Source organism: Polyodon spathula, chromosome 6 (assembly GCF_017654505.1).
Source record: "Polyodon spathula isolate WHYD16114869_AA chromosome 6, ASM1765450v1, whole genome shotgun sequence".
NCBI lineage: Eukaryota > Metazoa > Chordata > Actinopteri > Acipenseriformes > Polyodontidae > Polyodon > Polyodon spathula.
The window spans coordinates 5038801-5059303 of NC_054539.1; the positions used below are offsets into that span (position 1 = coordinate 5038801).

At 37.8% G+C, this 20503-nt stretch overlaps 1 protein-coding gene across 1 annotated transcript in view; it reads right to left on the reverse strand.

The window, feature by feature from the left end:
• LOC121316715 (putative thiamine transporter SLC35F3) overlaps window positions 1-19987 on the reverse strand; it is a 56175-nt gene extending 36188 nt beyond the window's left edge. The window contains exons 1-2 of the mRNA XM_041251815.1: window positions 19784-19987; window positions 19240-19467 (exon numbers count right to left, since the gene is read on the reverse strand). Of these exons, the coding sequence (XP_041107749.1) occupies window positions 19240-19465 (226 nt within the window). The 5' untranslated portion in view covers window positions 19466-19467; window positions 19784-19987. The remainder of the gene's footprint in view (window positions 1-19239; window positions 19468-19783) is intronic.
• Between the last annotated feature and the right edge of the window lie 516 nt (window positions 19988-20503).

Sequence of the window (20503 nt, forward strand, 5' to 3'; positions counted from 1 at the left end):
CAAAAGGAACAATGTTCTGGGCCTCTACGTCTGGCCTACAGGTTTGTAGGATACAACAAGACTTGTAGGTTGTAAGATTCAACTTGAGTGTTTCTGTAACACAGGTATGGATCTATTATCATTTTGTACTTATCACAAATTACTTTAAACACTTAAATGTGTTTTTTTATTATTATTTTTTTGTTAAATATATCATTGAGGTTTTATAGGAAACTACCATAGACACACATGCACACACACTGGTATACGCGGTGCCTATAGAAAGTCTATACCCCCTTTCAAAATTTTCACCTTTTGTTGCCTTATAGCCTGGAATTAAAATGCAATAAAATAGTTGTTTTTTTCATTTATCAACACATCCTGTCGCACAACTTCCAAGTGAAAAAAATATTCTTGAAATTTGTAGAATATTAAAAATAAAGACTGAAATCGCTTGGTTGGATAAGTGTCCACCCCCCTTGTAATAGCAATCCTAAATTAGCTCAGGTGTAACCAATCACCTTCAAAATCACACACCAAGTTAAGTGGCCTCTACCTGTGTTAAATTGTAGTGATTCACATGATTTCAGGACAAATTCAGCAGTTCCTGTAGGTTCCCTCTGCTGGGTAGTGCTGAAAGACACAGATCAGAGGATGGGTATAAAAAAATATTAAAGGCCTTGAATATCCCTTGGAGCACGGTCAAGATGATTGTTAAGAAGTGGAAGGTGTATGGCACCACCAAGACCCTGCCTAGATCATGCTGTCCCTCCAAACTGGATGACCGAGCAAGAAGGAGACTGATCAGAGAGGCTACCAAGATGCCAATGGCAACTGTGCAAGAACTACAGGCTTTTTTGGCCAAGACTGGTCAAAGTGTGCATGTGACAACAATATCCCAAGCACTCCACAAATCTGGCCTGTATGGTAGGGTGGAAAGAAGGAAGCCATTACTCAAGAAAGCACACCTTGAATCCCGTTTGAAGTATGCAAAAAAAAAAAAAACACTCAGGAGATTCTGTAGCCATGTGGCAAAATGTTTTGTGGTCTTACGAAACTAAAATGGAACTTTTTGGCCTAAATGTGAAGTGTTATGTTTGGTGCATCACCCAAAGAACACCATCCTTACTGTGAAGCATGGTGGTGGCAGCATCATGTTATGGGGATGTTTCTCATCAGCAGGGACTGAGGCACTTGTCAGGATAGAAAGGAAAATGAATGGAGAAGTACAGAGAAGTCCTTGAAAACCTGCTGCTGCCCTCTACAAGAAAGCTGAAACTGGGACGGAAGTTCACCTTTCAGCATGACAATGACCCAAAGCACACAGCCAAAGCTACATTGGAGTGGCTAAGGCACAAAAAGGTAAATGTCCTTGAGTGGCCCATTCAGAGCTCCGACCTAAATCCAATCGAAAATTTGTGGCATAACTTGAAGATTGCTGTCCATCAACTCTCCCCATGAAACTTGACAAAACTGAAATAGTTTTGTAAAGAAGAATGGTCAAATATTGCCAAATCTAGGTGTGCAAAGTTGGTAGCGACCTATCCCAACAGACTCAAAATTGTAATTGCTGCCAAATGTGCTTCCACCAAGTATTAATTCAGGGGGGTGGAGACTTATCCAATTACGATCTTTCAGTTTTGTATTTTTAACATAAATTTTTTTCTCAATAAAAAACTTTTTTACCCTTAACAGTGTGCAGTATGGTGTGTAGGTAAGTGGAAAAAATCCTCATCTAAATGCATGAAACTCTGAGGCACTGACACAACAAAAAGTGAAAAAAGTTCAAGGGGGTCTAGACTTTCTATAGGCACTGTATATACACTGATGTGCAAAAGTTTGCATTTTTCTACTCTGATGCATTATGAGCATCAACAATTTACTCAAAGCCTCCACTAGTGTTTCTACTATTATAACAACCTTGACTTGCATAAAGGAAAAACACTGAGTGAAATAGTTTGCATCACTTGATGTTCAAGGTGTGGTATCCGAAGCATAATCAACAAGTACAGTGAAACGTCATCTGAAATTGACAAACCCAGGACTGGAATGCCCAGAAAGCTGTTTAACAGAATGAACAATACTTGAAGGTAATATCCTTAGGGAATAGAAAGAGTGTTGCATTGACAACAGAATTGTCAGAGGCACAGGGTCTTGGTCTGAATGAAAAGGGCAAAATGAGCCTCGGCCGTATATAGTATATATATATATATATATATATATATATATATATATATATATATATATATATATATATATATATATATATATATATATAATACACACACTACAAACCACTTTGCCACATCCAGCTAAAAATATTTGATTTATTTGATGAGTTAGCCATGACTCATGGCTGCATGAGGTCACGAGTGATGTCATAAAGCTCTAACGACTAAAGAAATCCAGTGTTTGGAGTTGTAGTTTTATACAATGTTAGCAATAATTACATGAGAAGGAGAGAAGATAATTTAGCAAAAATGTGATTTTAAAGATCAGAGTGTTTCAAGAACTGGTACCCTGTTCCAGTAAAGCTACCATAGATTCAATTACATTAGCATCATAGATGCAGTACAGTTTTATCTTTTCAGCACCAGACAGGCTAATTACATCATCATTGGTTAATGTAGCAATTTAATTCTGCAATGCATTTGCACATGACAACCTCAAAATGATGCTTCCAAGGATTTCATTGTTCTCACTCAACTTGCTGTAAAATGTAACCTTAGGGGGGGAAGATTCCACTGCTGCCTAAGGTTTATTGCAGTTTAAACATGTTTGCTCTGATAAATATTTTCATTTCTGACAATCTCTGCATATTTCTCTGCATATATCTTGTAAGACACACACCCTTTGTAAAATTGCTATTTCATCCTGGCTCCGTTTTCTGTCGGCTTGTGTGCTGGCCTGAGGCAGTAATACACCTGGTTTCGACTCCAGGGAGGCCTGTTACACTGTGGTACCCACAAACATCAGCTCCCCACATGGTTGCCCCATGGTAATAAAATATCTTTGGTGATAAGTCACAATAAAGGGCAGCATTCAATTTTGCCCCAGGAATTTCCAGAACACTGATGTTGCCATCTGAAATGGTTGATAAGCTATAGCAGCTGTAGTAGGTCCAGCGACAGCAGCTTTACAAACTCATACAAGCTCCCTTCAAGAGAGACGCTTAATTATATTAGCAAGACAGTATTATACTGTACCTCACAGATTGAAAGATTAAGACACATGGTTTATACTCAAGTTTGCAGCAACATACAACTTCAAGCAATTCAAAGAAAACCCTCAGTTCTGATAAGGATGACGTGTTCATGTTTGCAGCAGCATGTCTGCTCTGGGCTTGAACAGAAAACAGATTACCTTTTAATGTTGATGAGATTCCTGACACTGCTACACCCTGTAAGCTATAGCTTTGGTAGACAATATAAACCAGCTCAGAATTCTTTCTACTGTACAATACTTGATGTTGTGGTCTGCACGGTTTGCTTTTAATAAGGGCGTTTTGATGTTTTGCATATAGTACTAATAATTTTCAACATATTTCCTTCACTTACAGCTCTAGTGATATTAATTAGCAGGATTGAGAACACTGCTAAGCTCTCATCTATTAAACTGCCTCTACACTTCAGTTGTAACAGAGATAATAGAGTTCTGTAGGGCATAAATGGATCTTACATAATGCACTGATAGTGAAGCCCCTGGAAGCTTGGTAACTCATGATAAAACCCCTCAGTTAAGGGAACCGCTACGAATCTGTGTGTGAAAGAAAAGTAAGAGGATTAAACAACAAGACACATGTGCAAATGACACAGTAAAAGCCCAGTAGAATATTCATGTTATTTTACTGTTCTTGTGATTTTGTGATACTTGTCTGTAATAAGTACAGTAGAACCGTAAAGTTATGAACCCCTTGGTAATGGAGGTTGTTCATAAATCTGAAATGTCCGTAACTCTAAAAATGAGTTTTCAATGGTTTTATTAAATGTGGACACCCTCAATATGGCTAATAATACAAGGATACAGCACAGTAATGCAATCTTCATATTGTTTTGGTTCTAAAGTCTTTAAAACGGGACTATAAATGGAAAAAAGCAATACTTAATTTACCATTGAAATCGTAACTGTAGCAAAAACACAGATTTAAAAGTCCATGAAAACCTTGCTTTGGAATCTGCCCCACCTTTCTAGATAAATTTGTTGGTGCAGTAATTTTGCCTTCTCCATGACCGGTCAGTTTGTAACTTGGGTGGTTGTAACTCTGAGGTTTTACTGTAATGTAATAAAAATGTAACTACAGTGTAGCTACATGTCCACTAGTTAATGTACCTGTATTTTAAAGTGTACTCAGTAAGAGCAAAGTCCCCGAGTTAGTGCTGGAAGAACCCCTACATATTCCATCATTCAGAAATGTGAATTTTATAACTATTCACAAATCTTCAAGTCATGAGTTCTTTAAGGCATGTGGGTTCAAAGTAAAATAAAGGTTGACAATCCCATGTTTTTTTTTTAAATAAATGTGGAGTTTTTTACACAGTAAAGGATACCATGGTGGAATATTTATGACCTATGCTAAAATATAACTTTTAAATAGTAATGCCCCATCACACCTAATTCACCTTTTATAGGTTCTGACATATTGAGGTGGGATGCAAAGCAGAAGGCTACAGTCTGCCTCCATCTTCTCTAATTGCATCTGCCTCCAGCTTTTCCAGCATGTCACAGGGATCCTCTAGCATATTGAAATGCACGATCGTAATTACCACAAGAGGGGGCGATGTAAGTATAGGCTCAGTGCAAACAACTGCAAATGCAAAATTCAAATTGCATTGCGGCCAGGCAATTATTATGCACTGCACCCAATATAAGCTTGAGAGAATGGAAAAGAAAATAAACATTTTCTGAGGAGCTGAGAGTTGTTTGTACAAGCCTCAGCCAACATCAATTATGCTGTATCCTTAGGAAATGACATGCATTGGCCTGCCTTTTTTAGCATGACATCCAGAAATATGCCTAGCACTCTGGAAAGGGATTGGGCTATCCCTCCAGACATTCCAACTGTGGTCTGATAAGAACCAAAGGCTAAGTAGTGCAGAGAACACAACACTTTCACATGTGCAGGGATAGCAGTCCCTAGATTGACGCTGGGGTCTAGCTCATCCCTCAGTTCAGCTATTAGGTCTAGGATGACCTGCGGAGTGAGAGAATAATGCTTAGTATCCACATCCCATCTAATTCTATGCTTTCTTTTTCATTTGAATTCATTTCAATATAACTGTAATGGATTAATGGCGGCAAAGTGGAAATTTCTTTACGTACGCTGCATTTTTAGCGACTGGTAAAATCAGACTTTATAGCTGCTTATCACAATTTACAGCTGTGTTATGGGTGTTTTGCACCCGCAAATCACTTTGTGCGTATCCTTACATCATCCCCAAAGTATTTACTGCCAGCTTTCAGAAGAAAAAATAAATCACAAGCTCACAGCTTGAAAAAAACATGTCCTTGCTGGGAATCCTTTAACAGATGGATTTTTACCTCTGGTTAACCTCAGTAACTGAAGTGCAATGCATTATATCATTTGGCACAGGTTGCAAAAATGCTCAATATTTTGTTTTGATTTGAAAATTGTATTCATGTTATGAGGCTCCAATAGCATATTAACCATAAATTTTGTACAGAGCCTTTGCAGTTACAGTGTTTTCTGATTTTGTTCTTACAGTTTCTTTGGGGGGTGGTTGGGGTTAAAGAGACATGCATGTGAAAGCACACACAGCATTCTCTTTAGTTCCACCTAGTGGTGATATAAAGTAAAAGCATACTCTGCATTAAGGGCGTGGAAAGGAGTTTCTCATGTAGGTTAAACACACATCTACATGTGCATTAATTTCCCTATTACAGCTGACAGTTCATAATCTGTAATCTTTTCAATGGCTGCTACACTGTCCTAGATAAAGTAGAAACTATGTCAAAGTCAAACACACACTTTGTTTTAGTCTAACTTAAACAGTAAGAAAACATCTTAAAAAAGATCATGAAAACCTAATATGAGAAACCAAAATACTATAAAATACAATTATGCACTCATTTATTTAAGTGTTGTGCACAAGCTGTTAATCTAAATAACGACTAGGCTTGCTTGGTTATTAGCATTATTAAACAGAATAGAAACTACAGGGCAGAATCACACATTTTGGAATGGAAAGTACATAGATATGAAGTTGTGTTCATATATATATATATATATATATATATATATATATATATATATGTGTGTGTGTGTGTGTGTGTGTGTGTGTGTGTGTGTGTGTGTGTGTGTGTGTGTGTGTGTGTGTGTGTGTGTGTGTGTGTGTGTGTGTGTGTGTGTGTGTGTTTTAATTTTAACTTTAATGACAACACCTTAAAGAGCAATTATTATAGAAAGTCGCTGCTTAGTTTAATATCAAGCAAGTACGCAGGAGTATAATTTGACTGATCCTGATGAAGACAATCCAACCCAATGCTCCTGTGTTGCTCACCAGTTCAATCACATTTCTTTAACGAATGACTGTAGATGGGTGCATTTAGTGGATGTCTAACATGCATTTTTTGACGTGCTTGACCAGAAAAACAAACAAGGCACACAATATAGTCTACTGTATAAGCATCTGGTTCCTGTGATAATTTGGAAATCTTATTAGATTGATTTATAATGTTGTCTTCCAACAGTGAATATGTGCGCACAAGCTACACACGTGTGATTGTCTGTTTAAAGAAATAAATATATAACAATGAACCCGCTTGCCAAACAAGCTGATAGAGGACGTGTTAGCAAACATCAGCATGTCTGTTGTGCTGAGGTGAGAGCAGCAGAAAGATAGTCTGTGGAAATAAAACAATTAGCTACATTCATTTTCAACTCAAATACCTACATGTCAAACAGCAGGTGGCACTATTTACTTGTAGGGTACAGCTAATAGCAAATAGCTAAATTAACCACTACTGTTTATCATATTGAGTGCGTACCATTACCTAACGGAAACATTGGTTTACGCAGCTGTTTTTAAAATGTTACGATCAGGCCAACTTAAGTACAGTCAATCCATGTCCAGGTCCCACCAGGCTTTGTAGGGCAAATAAAAAAAACCAGAGAAAATACATGAGCTGAATCATATACAGATGAATCACCTCTGAATCACCAACATGAAGTTCCCTGAATGCTGAGCTCTGAAAGATACAGAAAACATTAAAACAAAATCTAAATCAAAATTCTTACAATTTCTCATAACTACTTTAGTGCCGGGTTCCTGGAGATATATGTCATATCAAATGCATTTTTTTCTAATTTTCATTTTGACAAAGGTGAACAATGCCTACGAGTGCATCATAATGAGATTACGTATCAATGTCCCGGTTGATTAATGGTATCAATGTCCCACCTGATTTATTTAAACAACCAAATTGCAGTGGCTTGTTTGCACTGATTTGTAATATAGTGCTAGGGCTCCAACAGAGTATTGATCCCCATGGTCAAGTGTTTCATTTATTTTTATTTTTATTTTCAAGTTCATATTCCAATACCACAGTTTACCTGTAGGGGCCAGCAGTGTCTAGCATTGTGTCACAAATGTTCTGCTGCAAAGCAATTTTATTTCTTTAACTTTATAACTTTTTTATCATCTCCAGTAATTGATGCATGTGTTTAGACTTTCAGAACTTTTCGGAATTCCTTCTTTCATCTCTCATACATGATTTCACAGTTGGATTTTAATTTCTTCAATCACTCAGTGTTGTCTATGGTGAAACTCACTATGTATCCACTAGCTCCCACTGAGATCTGAACACACCTTTTAATTATTGAAAACAGCTACAGGCAAAATGGTCTGGGTTTGTAAATCCTGACTTGAAATATGTTTTTTTTTTTGGTAGCTTTGGTAGCAACCAGGAGTTTCCACACTGTAATGCAAACAGCAATGGCACCTGCTGTACAGTACCATATATAGAGTCAAATTACAAAAAGACCATGAAAAAGACAATCACTTTTAAATCTTTTAAATCTTTCAACAGATATGGAAGTCAATGGGTCTTTAATTTGAAGAGCTGAATTATAATGGCAGCAAATCCTTTTACACTGTCTGATAGACCAATCCACAAGATTTTTTTTTTTTCTTTTCTTGCTACAGAATAGTTTATGTTCCACCATGACAACCACAGCGTAATGGTTGGTTAAACATTACAGACAGCATTTGGGAGTCTTTGAGGAACAATGGCTCACTCTTAACTTGTCAATTCCAGAGTGGGCCAGATCGACAGCTATAGAAATAGTTTTAGAAAGGAATCACTTAAGAGTAAAGAGCTTTTTAAATTTTAATTGCTAAGTCTGTTATGAGTGGCAGACTGGTCCTAACCTGAAATGGCCTGTTTAACCAAGAGCTTCATCTGCCAGTACTCTAGAACAGAAGCTGCAGAATCCACACTGGCCTGCTGCCTTTACTGAAGAATAGGTGCAATTTAGTAGATGTAGAAGATAGCTAGCTGACGCCTAATCATCTATTGTTACAGACAGAATCTGCTGTATTTCAAAGCCTTGGAGAGTGCAGTATATTAACGTCACAATTAACAATTACAATTACTTGGTGTGCTACAGTTTGTGAAAATCTGTTAAGTCATGTTTGTTAAGTCAATGTCTGGGGATGTGGTCATGACTGAGTGTTCATTTGCATTTTGTTACATTATTCAGCCCATTTCATTTGACTTTATGAAGCAAAATGTGTTAATTCTATAGGGGGTGCAAAATCTATATTGTAACCTTAATGTTGGTAAAATAAAGTAAAAGTGGGGAGTACCCAAGACTCATTTGAAAAACTGAAGGTAGAAGAACACTAACAGAAAACAATGTGCAAAGCATTGGGGCTAGCATTAATCATATTTTAAAAAGACAAAGGGGTTGACAGAATTCATTCTGAGTGTCAGGGTGTGCATCTGTCAACAAGGGTGAATGCATAAGCATACATTAAAAAGAACACAAGAAGAAGTTCTCCAAAGATCAGCCTGCTTTGTTTTTAGAACAATGTCAAGAGTCAATTATTTACAATAAGAACAACCCAGGGAATTTGCAAGGGAATGCCTAAACAAAGTGCACACAGATTTACTTTAAAATACAAAACGTCATCATCTTATAGCACGATGTGGGTCTCAATTCCAGCTCTGGATAAACTAACATGAAGCAGTTATCTGCCTGCACCAGTTATTAAATGCCATCTGTTTGGCATGTGCTTCCTGTCCCCTTTTCATTTACTTTCTCAAGGCTTTTCTACAGCCATCTTTTTTCTAGCCTTCAGGCTTCAGTCTGTGTGTATTTCCTTATCAACAAAACAACATCCATTTGCCAGTGCACCCACACAATATGTCACCTTTCATTTCTCACTGTGTGTACCTCAATCTTTCTCTCTAATGGGACATACGAAGAGAAGATTGGTTCAATTCCCCGCTATCACAATTACCTACAAGATACATCAAAAGTCTGATTTTACTATGGAGCAGTAGTATATTTTTTCATTCAGTCAGCATGTTTCTAAAACCTACTCCCGAATCTACAAAGCAATAATTCTGTTCCTTCTAAATGCCCAGTAATATCAAACATTACCATTTTGTTTTGCTGCAGGGTTTTTTGTTGTTCACACAATATTAAAAAAAAAAATGTTCTGGAAGCAAAATCCAGCGTTATCATTTACATAAAAAACACGACCAGTAAAAACATAATGCATTTCATTAACGGTGGTGTCAGTCACTGACACAGTTCAATACATTTTTGACAGCAGTGACAATGACATGGTTGTGAGTGGTAATTAATGTGCTGGTCTTCATTGACAAGCATCACAAGACAATACAGTGTATGTGACACTTCACAATTCTTGCAGCACACCGCAGCTGCTCCAGTATCCAATGCCATGTGGCAACAGTGACTAGATGCCATCGCTCTCAATCATTACTAAAACCCTAATCTGCTTTACCACCATATAATGTGCATGCTGTATACATTCACGTAGATGTGGTTTGGCAGGGATTTTAGCAACACTTACCATTTTCAATTAATTATAGTAGGATACATAATTATGAATCCTCCTTTTAGGTTATACTACCACAAGCGCCACAATATCAATACCATTTTATCAGGTAAATTCAAAACTGCATCTTGACAATATCTAAAGTTTATTTTCTAGGCAAATCCTGCACCTGATATGCAAACAAGGCAATGCTGTATTGGTGCACTGCAGTGCTGTGTACCGGCCTTATGTATGTCCTGCCAAAGCTATAGCTCTTCAGGGTTTAAGCATTCAAAGAACAGATGTGCCAACCCCTGAGCACAGTTTAGTATAGATCACTAATAGAAGAGGAGACCAAAACCCTGAATATGCTCTTCTGCCGTTCATTTTTGTGAATCATATTTATCACGTTAACACAAAAACGTCACACTACCCAAAAATAGTTTTCTCATTAATGAAAAGTTTCTACTAAAGTAAGTTCAAGAATAATGATTTCATACAGCACTAAATTGTAGATTTCAGAAAATGCCTCTCCTTTTTCAGACCTTCAAAGCAAGGAAATTACATTAAATGAACCTTCAAGAAAAGATGTGCTGTTTAACGATGCGTTACTGAAATGAGTAAAGCTCAATCTTTGTGGGTAAATGCAGGTGATTTTCAGCGAATCAAACACTAAATCAACTTAGGTCTCAGTGGACATCACAAAAAACACCCAACCAGAAAACTGTCTGTTTGCCCCTTCCTCTGTGCTTCTTATTATAAGGGAAGCACTTTCCTTTCTAGTTACAAGAAACACCGCAGGAGGGGAGTGGTAGAGTACCACATGTTCAGTGTATTTGATTATCCTTTCCCGTAAGGCTTTCGCCCCTAAAATCAATAAATATCTAGACACCAAACCCTATACTCACTTGCATTGTGTTACATCAAGTAAGTCATATGCAAGAAAGAAAAAAGATGAAGAAGATGCTGACAAAAATGTCTATCCTTTCACATGTTAACCAAGTGTAACACAACACAACTGGCCTAGGGGAACCTTTTGCAGGCAGTCTAAGAGAAAATGTGAAGTCTAACTGAAAAGGTTTTGTGATATGAGACTGTGACACTGTGGCAATACCAGCTTTGTGAAATTCTTCACATGAAAATTTTCATTTTCTGTGTACAATGCCACTTCTGGGCAGTTCTGTAGATAGCTCTTAATGGAGGACTATATGTTGTCAGGCTTAGTAGTGGACAGTAATTTTGGTAATGGGTTACATTCAGTACTTGGGTTCTAACAGTCACATCAGGCTGAGCATAGCGGGTTCTAGAAGGGTGGCACATGTGATTGGGTTGGGATGTGTCAGTTACAGAAATAGGATGGAATAGAGAGGGAGAGTTTAGGCTTGTTTATGTTCTGAACTGTTGCACTGTTCCACTTGGACCTGCCAATAATTAGAGACAGTTAGCTGGTCTGCCCTCCCTCTGTTTAGGGACAATAAAGTCTGTAGTTTCCCCTGGGGAACTGACGGTGAAAACCAGCCTGTGTGTCCTCTTACTCTCCTCCATGCGGCTGCACCTGACCAGTGTCTCATCTGCTCACTGCAGCATCTTTTATTTTTTCATGATATGCAATCTCTGCACTCCCTGTCTGATCCTATTGGACTTTTATGCTTGACTAATTGTCTTAATACTAAACTGTTCTTTTAAAAAGCATCAATGTGACACGTATTGTGACGTGGGTTGGCTCTCACTTGGCAGAGTGAGAGAATTACATTGGTACTCTATTGCCAATTGATGTATATATGGAAAAGGGAGGCCTTACTTGAACCAGAAACATTTTTTTTGTATCGTAATCAGGTCAGACATTTTATCGTGCTTCATAATTGCCTCTGATTTTTACACCACTGAACAGATATTTGAACACATTTACTTTAAGCTATATGCTAAGCACCAAAACCCACCTTACAAAACCAAGTACAATTTAAAATAACAAAAAAAAAATCCTGATAAAGACATTATATATGTAAGGGGTAACACACTGCAGGGCATGGGTTGTGTTTCATTAACATATGGATGTGGTTGGGTTGGAGGCAAGAAGCGAAGCTGAGCCGTACGTTATGCAACACAACCCACAAGCCCTGGAGTGTGTTATCCCTCTTTAAAAAACGAATTTATTGTATATTCTTCCACTATGGAGAAAAAATAGTCCAACAGACACGGTTAAACTGGATGTTTTCAACATTTCTCACAATAAATACAATAATAGAAAACTATTTTATCCCAGCTGGGATCAAATTGTAGCTCTGTCCAGCTACTTACATCAAATGTCTGAAGCTAGTTAAAACGAGAGTACACGCAGCCAAGACACGCTAAGGACACGACGGGGGATAACTAGCCATAATGATTAAAATAACATTAAATCACAGCTAAAAACTTAGCGACAGTAAATACATATACTGCTTTTAGAAAATGATCGAGAAAAACAAGTAATAAGGCACAATAAAGTAGAAATAAAAAACTATGCTCTCTGTTGCAAGTTTAATACATTGTGTGTTGATAATTTATCAATTGAACTCTAATTAGACAAAAAAAGTTATGCCGTGCATTAAGCTATATTTATGCACAGTTTAAAATCCCTCAGCAGCCAATCAGTGTGCAGCATCCAAACACTCAGTTTTATAAATATGTATATAATGATATTCATGTAACTTTTCTTGATAGCTCTTTGCATATTCTGATACCTCACTATGTCTTGCTGGTCTGCCATGATCATGTTAAGCTGTTCACCAAACCCCCCCCTCGATATTCTTTTCTAAAACAGATTTTTTACTTGCTTTGTACAGTGCTCTTCAATCAGCCATGGCATTTCTGTGCCTCCTTTTATAAGAGACCTTGCTGGAAGCAATGCAGTCTTTTAACACAATTAAAAATCCCACCACAGTGCCACTTCACTGAGCTCGCTTTCCTGTAAAGTCCAATACAGAAGACAAAATGTTTGTTTTGCTCACTTTTCAGTCAATTGCCCAACACACTCCTAACTGGCACCTGCAAGATGACTATCCAATCCAACGTCAATGGGTCGGGATCACATACAGTACATCAATACAGAGGCCGTGATGACTGAGCTGTACAGAGTCAAGTAGGAAGGACTTCATAGATCGACCTGCCTGCAGCCCCTGTGGCACGGAGAGGTGACTCGAAGCAAGGAGACAGGAATACTGTTAAAATACTGGCATTCCATGGGCAGTGAAATGATTTACAGGTAAACACAAATCACTTCATGCAACAGCGGTCTCAGATACAGGCTAAGGTTGCCAATTCCAAATCTCTGTCAACAAAGTAGTGCCACCGATGAGGCTATACAGAGGACAACCCAAGAAGGTTCATAGTGTGGTTATTCCAGAAATGAGGATGGTCAAATAACCGAAGAGCCTCCCAAGTGGGGGGGTTGATTCTCATTTCATCCTTGCCCAAAGAGCACTCTGTTTCTATAACCAGCACAATAATGTATGGGAAAGAAAGTAAGTTTAACCCTAAATCAGTGTAATATCTTATGTCGGGCTCTGTGTCTGCTTAGAGGCACAATATAATCTGAAGCAATTTAATTTCCCCAGCTGTACTGTCATTGGATTTGACTCGGAGCAAGACAGGTAGTTAAAAGAAACAGTATTGCTGTGGCATTGATTACAAAATAAGTTTTTCAACACTTTATCTTTCAAAACTATAAATATACAAAGCTGTTGAGAGAAGAGTGCATACATTACTGATGTTTCAAAAGTGATGACTAATGGTAAGCTTCACAGCACACACCTCTTCAGGACTATTTAAAAGCCTTGCTCACCACTGAATCATATTGCAACTGCATGATGGAGGCTTTAATTGACTTGCTGGAAAGGCACAGCACTACAAAGAGTAGTCCATGCCGAATGAGGTACTTGCACATATCATAAACAGTTGAGCCGAATAAAAAAGTAGTGTAACAAAACAAAGTGCAACACGTTTAAGATCAACAAGACAGAGAAAAAGACTTCATATAAAGCTTTGCAGAAAAAGGAAGTTTGCAGCTTGAGGTAGGTTAGGCATACTGTACCTAGGCCATTTATGAAAGTGCATTGCCTTTTCAGTAGAATTTATATACAGTTCTGTATGAACTTTGGGAGAGGCTACTCTGCTGCCAAAAATGTCACTGTGTGGGCCTTCGGGGAAGATAAGCTGTGTTTCCTGCTAGTTAATCAATAGTCTGAAGGGGGTCATGCTGCTGGCAGCAGCTCAGGTCACCCCCCCTCGCCCCCCCCCCCCCCCCCCCCCCCCCCAGCAGCAGTAATAAGCTTCATTGGGCTCTAAGATGTGTGAAATTCTCAGAATGCCTGTCATAAGAGACTTTATCCATGCAGATTCCAGTTACCTAAAATATCTGCTCATGCACCCAATTGATTTCTCTGTCGTTTACCTTCAGAGTTGAATGACTACGGGGGACATTTGCTGAGAAACAAATAACTTGAGAGTGCTCAGGGGACCTTGGGTTATAACACTGTGTTGTTTCATTCTAGTTTTGTAAAATGAACCATATTTTTTTCCTTTCAAGAAAAAAAGAGTTGACTGAAGATATACCCCTCGGAGTGACATAACTTTATTAACAGTGGTTTGAGCTGCCCACTCCAGACACTGCACTGAAAATGCAAAGCCGTGGTTAAAAACAATAATCATTTCACTTTGCAGGCCATTAATTATTCACTGGCACAAGGCTGGTTTCAGAATGAGACCCCCCCCACCCACCTGGCTGGGATCCAAAGTACTGATATTTCATCTTCCAATGTTTAAACAAGCGAGTGTCACTCTTACAATGAGCTGACCTTTATTGGCCTTAATTGGTTTTACCACACACAGCACTGTTTCAGGCTATATGAATGAATGATGCTTCTCGGCATAATATCTCAGCTCCCTTAGAGGTGTTGTACTAATGAACGCATTCCCGTCATGAAAACATGAGAAAACACAGAATGAACACTCTTTCAGGTAAGGCACAATTGTCCATAATGTAGAAAGAGTGGCAGTAGAACACAACACAAAGTATATACTAAAGATCTTTAAAGGACGAAGCAGCCGCCCACTCAACCCCAGAGGAGCTTGCCCCTATCTATGTGAGAAATGTTATTGACTGACCTTACACAGCCCATCACTGTGACTGAAATGGTAATTTATAGGTCTGAGTTACCAAAGGGTTTTCTATTTTCTGACCTTCGAGTAGAAGTGTAAATCAATGCACAGATTCCTTAGTACCTTGTTTGCACTTTGAGGGCAAGCTTGGTCAACCTATGCTGTCAATGCGAATAGCGCTGTGGCTTAGAGGATTCTCAAGATGAGTGAGTCATCCCTGAGCCAACCCTCTTTTGAACCAGGCGACATTCTGAAATGCTCTTGAGTTGTTTTTGTTTTTTTTCTCTGTGGATGATGTTGTCATTACAACCTCATTTCAATACATTTCTGTACTGTATTCGCTTGTTGCAGTGATGCTCGGGTGTATATTTTACTATGCTTGTTTGATTGCATACAACTGAGATGCACATATTCATTGTCTTGCCAGGACACCCCACTGCAAATCGTCTTTGATCTCAATACATTTTCCAGGTTAAAAAAAAAAAAGAAAAAGAAAACTAAAGTGAAACTAAACAAAGCCAAAAGGGGAAAAGGGGAAAATACATTGAAAACTAAGACCACAGGAGGAGAGTAAGGAATATAATAAAGAAAATACAAATTTACACTGAAAGAACAGCTCTCTGCTGGAGAACTACAATAAAACAAAAGGCTTTGCCTCGAGGCATTCCCATTTCATATTGCATTGATTTTCTTAAAGGGAGTCTGTGAAAAGATTTTAGTGCATGTTCATATTAGCAGTATATGGTGCTGACTGCATTAACAGGGCTTTGTGGGTGAGAGTATGGTGTGGAGAGCGGAGGAGGGGGGGGGGGGGGGGGGGGGGGGGGTTTAGGTATTAAAGGTTTAGAGTCCCATGAACCACAAAATAGCATGGGGGTGTAAAAAAAAAATACATGCATTTGAACCAACTATGCTCTTAAAATATGCTCTCTATAATGTTTACAGTAAAACATCATTAGGGTTGAACTTTTTGTTTTTTATTTTCCAAATCTCTACCTCCCTTTAAATGTTAATTAGTTGTTGATTTTAAATGATGCACTTGCTATCAGTGTGCACACCCTGTTAAAAGACTGAAAATAACAACAGCAAAATGATAAACTAGGCGACTAAAAGAATGAAATGCAATTAGGATCAGCGATGAGCAATTAACGCAATATATCACCTTTGTCAAAAATAAAAATGAAGTGAAACAGAAGCACGCTCAGTCTAGATATGAAGGTAAAAACAAGTGACACTGTTTTTTGAGTTTATTTAGGAAACAGAATTAGCTCAAAATAAGTTTAAAGGTACATCATGTGATAAAAAATAAAACCTGAAAACTTCCCTAGATATTATCATCACAAGAAGGCATGTTAAACGAAGATATAATTTACTGCTTCAAGCAGAAACAGCAGTGTTTATTTGGTTCACACAGTGACACAGAGGTAAGTGAGTTTCACCACAAAATGCTTTGCTGTAAAGTCTCTTCACCTGAAATATCTTATCAACTTTAGCCTGCATTCGGATAAAATATTGGGCTAGAAATCTAAACTAAAATACAGAGGACTGAGGTAATTGTACAGTTTAGTTAACCAATCACCCACGTATGCTGTTGAATGTGCTAATGCAATACAACTACATTATTAAACTCTTTCATGCGGTGTGCTTTTTCAAAGCCAAAGCTTCATAATTTAAAATCCCTAACCAGATTTGCCTATAACCACAATCCAACAACAAAATGTGTTTGTCTATTGGATCCAGAACAGGTCAATAAAAACAGACTGGAATACCCAAAGACTCCCCACGGAATAATGAACAAGAAAGTAATGTGGTTAACATTTAATTAATGTAGACAATTAAATAGAAGATTAAATCAACACAATTTTAGTTCAGGATTCTGGTTGAAATGTTTTAGGTAAGAAATTATATTTTCATTTGTATTGCAAAAAATCTGTTTTCCTGACATAGTATAAAACTATGCATGATGGCGAGAGAACTGATTGTTGCTGCATTTTTAGGGAGAGAAAGTGCATTAGTTTTTGGGACCTTGTTAACTTTATTACTAGAAACAGATCCCAACAACTCATATGGATAACAACCTGTTTTATTCTCTTCATTGAACAGGAATCACAGTTTTTCAATACTGGCACCCAAGGGGATTGAAAACAAGCCCAAACAAAGTTTGATACCATGCTTTGCTGACCAGCTCGAAGTGCATGCACGATGCTCTTTTTTGGGACAGTGAGGTTTTTGGCACAATAAAGAATGTAACAGAAAAAGGTTTTTGTAACAATGCACACCACAATAAATGCTTGTTGCAGATGTTTGAGCAATCAAAGAGGTTCAGGGGTGTTTAACCTTTCCTATTCTGCTTTTAGCATTATATTAGCAGTAGAAACATAAAGTTCCACAAGATACATAAAAGCTGGTTTCACAGATCCCAGCTAGCACTAACCTTGGACTATCCAACAGTGCCTTAGACAGGTAGTCTGAGATTAGTGTAAATCAGAATCTGCGAAACCAGACGAAATACTCAGGAACAGTACAAAAACATAGGAACCCCTGCATGACAAGGAGCATCACGGCCCAGGCTGGCTACCGGCAGGAATTACACCCACGGACAGAAAGCTGCAGTTTGAACCGCGTATGGACACGTTTATTTAACAAAATAACACAAAACACAGGAGCAAAATAAACACGGCACGAAGGCCAAAATACAAGTTATAAACAAAACAATAACTGTGTAGTTATTGTTATAATTATCCATCCTTACCACATTGATAAACAATACAAAAACACCAGCACTCAGGAAACTGACTTAGTTGCAACAGACAGACAAAAGCTTTTTTTTTTTTTTTTTTTTTATTACAGTAATGATGTGATTCAATGAGGCAGTGATTTAATTAATTGTGTTTTCTTGCCATTGCTCATGCATTGATTCAAGTTGCACATAAAGGTTCCTTCATTGGTTTCCTTCTCAGTTCACTGCTATTTGGTTCCTGCTCTAGTCCTGCTCCACAGGTACTGGGGACCGTCTTATGCTCTGTGTTGCAGGGACTCTGTTTCTTTTCCATTACCTCATAACTGGACGACACCCTCAAGGGTGGTCTGAAAAAGCATGCTGAGCTGCACTGTCAAGGTAATGTTAGATGCTTCCACTAATGAACATATGGTCTCAAGTTACTGTAATACCATATACATTTTTTTAAGTACATAATTAACCACAAATAGGTTTAATCTGACTTTTTACAATCTTTTTTTGGAATGCATATTTATGTATGTGACTTTTGACAAAACACATAAACTATCAGAATGACAGGTATAAAAACCTTGAACAAGGCAAAACTTCCACTTAAATCTCAAAGCCTGCAAGAAAAGTCAAGTAGAAAAAAGTTGGCTCTCCTCCCTTGGTCAGTGCATTGCACACTCACACATACTGCAGCAAAAGAGATTGGAAAAACAAACATATACCTGGCACCCAAAAGGCTCTTTTTCTCAAAAAAATATTTCAAAATGTATTTAAATATTATTCAACTTTATGCAAACGTACTGTGAACAGGTCGGCAATAAATAAAGCTAGCAATGAACTACTGTGGATTTTTGATAGATGCCACTTGTCAAAAGGGCATTTGTCCCTGTGAAAATGATGAACTCTGCTGTCCTAGAAGAAACCTGTTGCTCATGAATATGGTTTAGCTAACCTTTTTTTATTCAATATACATATATAATAAATCAATAGACACAAGCTTTTCCCAGCCTAGAAAACGGTCTCCAATTTACTGCTTGATTTATGAGCTTCTATATATGGGCATGATTTAGGGTACATGTAATGAGTTTTATCATCATTTTGGTTGGCTATTGTTAACCTAAACGGGTCAACTAATTTCCAGTAGACAGAAGCTGTGAACCAGATACATATTTAATTAGAGTTTGCGCGCCTTTGTGACTACAGTATATGGTTACCGTATTTGTTCAATTAAACAGTTATTAAATATTACTGTGAATAAATTAATAATAGCCTATTATTTCTATGCAACATGCGCGCGTTGATTTGTTTCGGACATTCCATGTAAAATTAGTTTCAAACACACCTAGAGTAGCAAATGAAATCAGAGCTTACTGTTGTAAATTGCAGTCCACGGCTGATACCCGTAGTACCCCGTGATCCTTAAAATCCTCTCCTCGATTGAAGTTAGTCCGATGCATGCGCTGTTTATGTCTTCCACAGACCTGGAAGATTTTAAATCCTCTTTGATTGATTCGTCCACAACCAGGTATTTCAGCTGCCGTAGCTGAGGGCTGATATCTGAAAGCCTTCTGGGGCTCACGTCAGGAGATCTCTTCATCCCTTTAAAAACAAGACCATTGTCATTCATACTCATAGCCTATAAACCAACTTGGGTGTACTGTACTGTGTAATAATGTGAATGTGCAGCATAGTGTAGGCTAATTTAAATAACATGGTTACAATGATACTACCGGTATGTTATTTCAATTTCAATTATTAACATCTATAAAAAAATAAAAATAAAAACACGACAAGAAATAGTTGGGTTGTATATGATTATATAACGCATTTGGCTACAGTTAGAGAGCACCGCTAGTTTGTAAAACTCCGCCTTCGCAGTACAGTACTACAGCAATGTAATTGAAATAATACTTACCTTAATGCTGAACGGTTCCTTTTATTACGAAACTCTATGCTCCCTATAAGAAACGAGATACCACAAAGAAAAAAAAAACGTGTACTAAAGGTGGTTTGTTAAACGAGTGAAATGTGTCAAAGCTTAAGGAGAAATGGGCAATCCATTGTATTAACGACTGTGTAAACGCTCTCGTTCCCGACCTGAGAAGGAAACTATGGTGTGTCAGAAATACACAGCTTTCACCACAGAAGCAGCCAATGAAGCCATTTCAACGCGACCAGCAATGAGTAAGATACGATTACCACCCCTCCCCCGCCCGCCGAGAAATAAGTGAAAACCTGATTTTATTTTTTTAAAGGACACAAACAAATAAGTATTTTAATAATTTCAGTTCGATTGTAAATTATGAACTATGGTAGAGGGGTTATTATGATAGATGTATTAGGTTTCCAGCAGCCTTGAAATCAAAACTACTAATATTGCATTACAATAATATACTGTATGATTTATATATCACTGTCTACATTACTTGCTTTGATGTAATTTATAAACAGATGTTGAGGGGGCAAGTCACTAGGAACTATATTCTATAAGCGTATACTGCATGTAATTCATATCATTTTGATGAACTCAGATGTGATATGCTAGAGAGGACTTGGGTAATTAAAGAAGGTGCTTTAAAGGCGACAATATTGTGGATGAGGAAGCAAAAATCTGAATTTAACTGCTCCCACATTT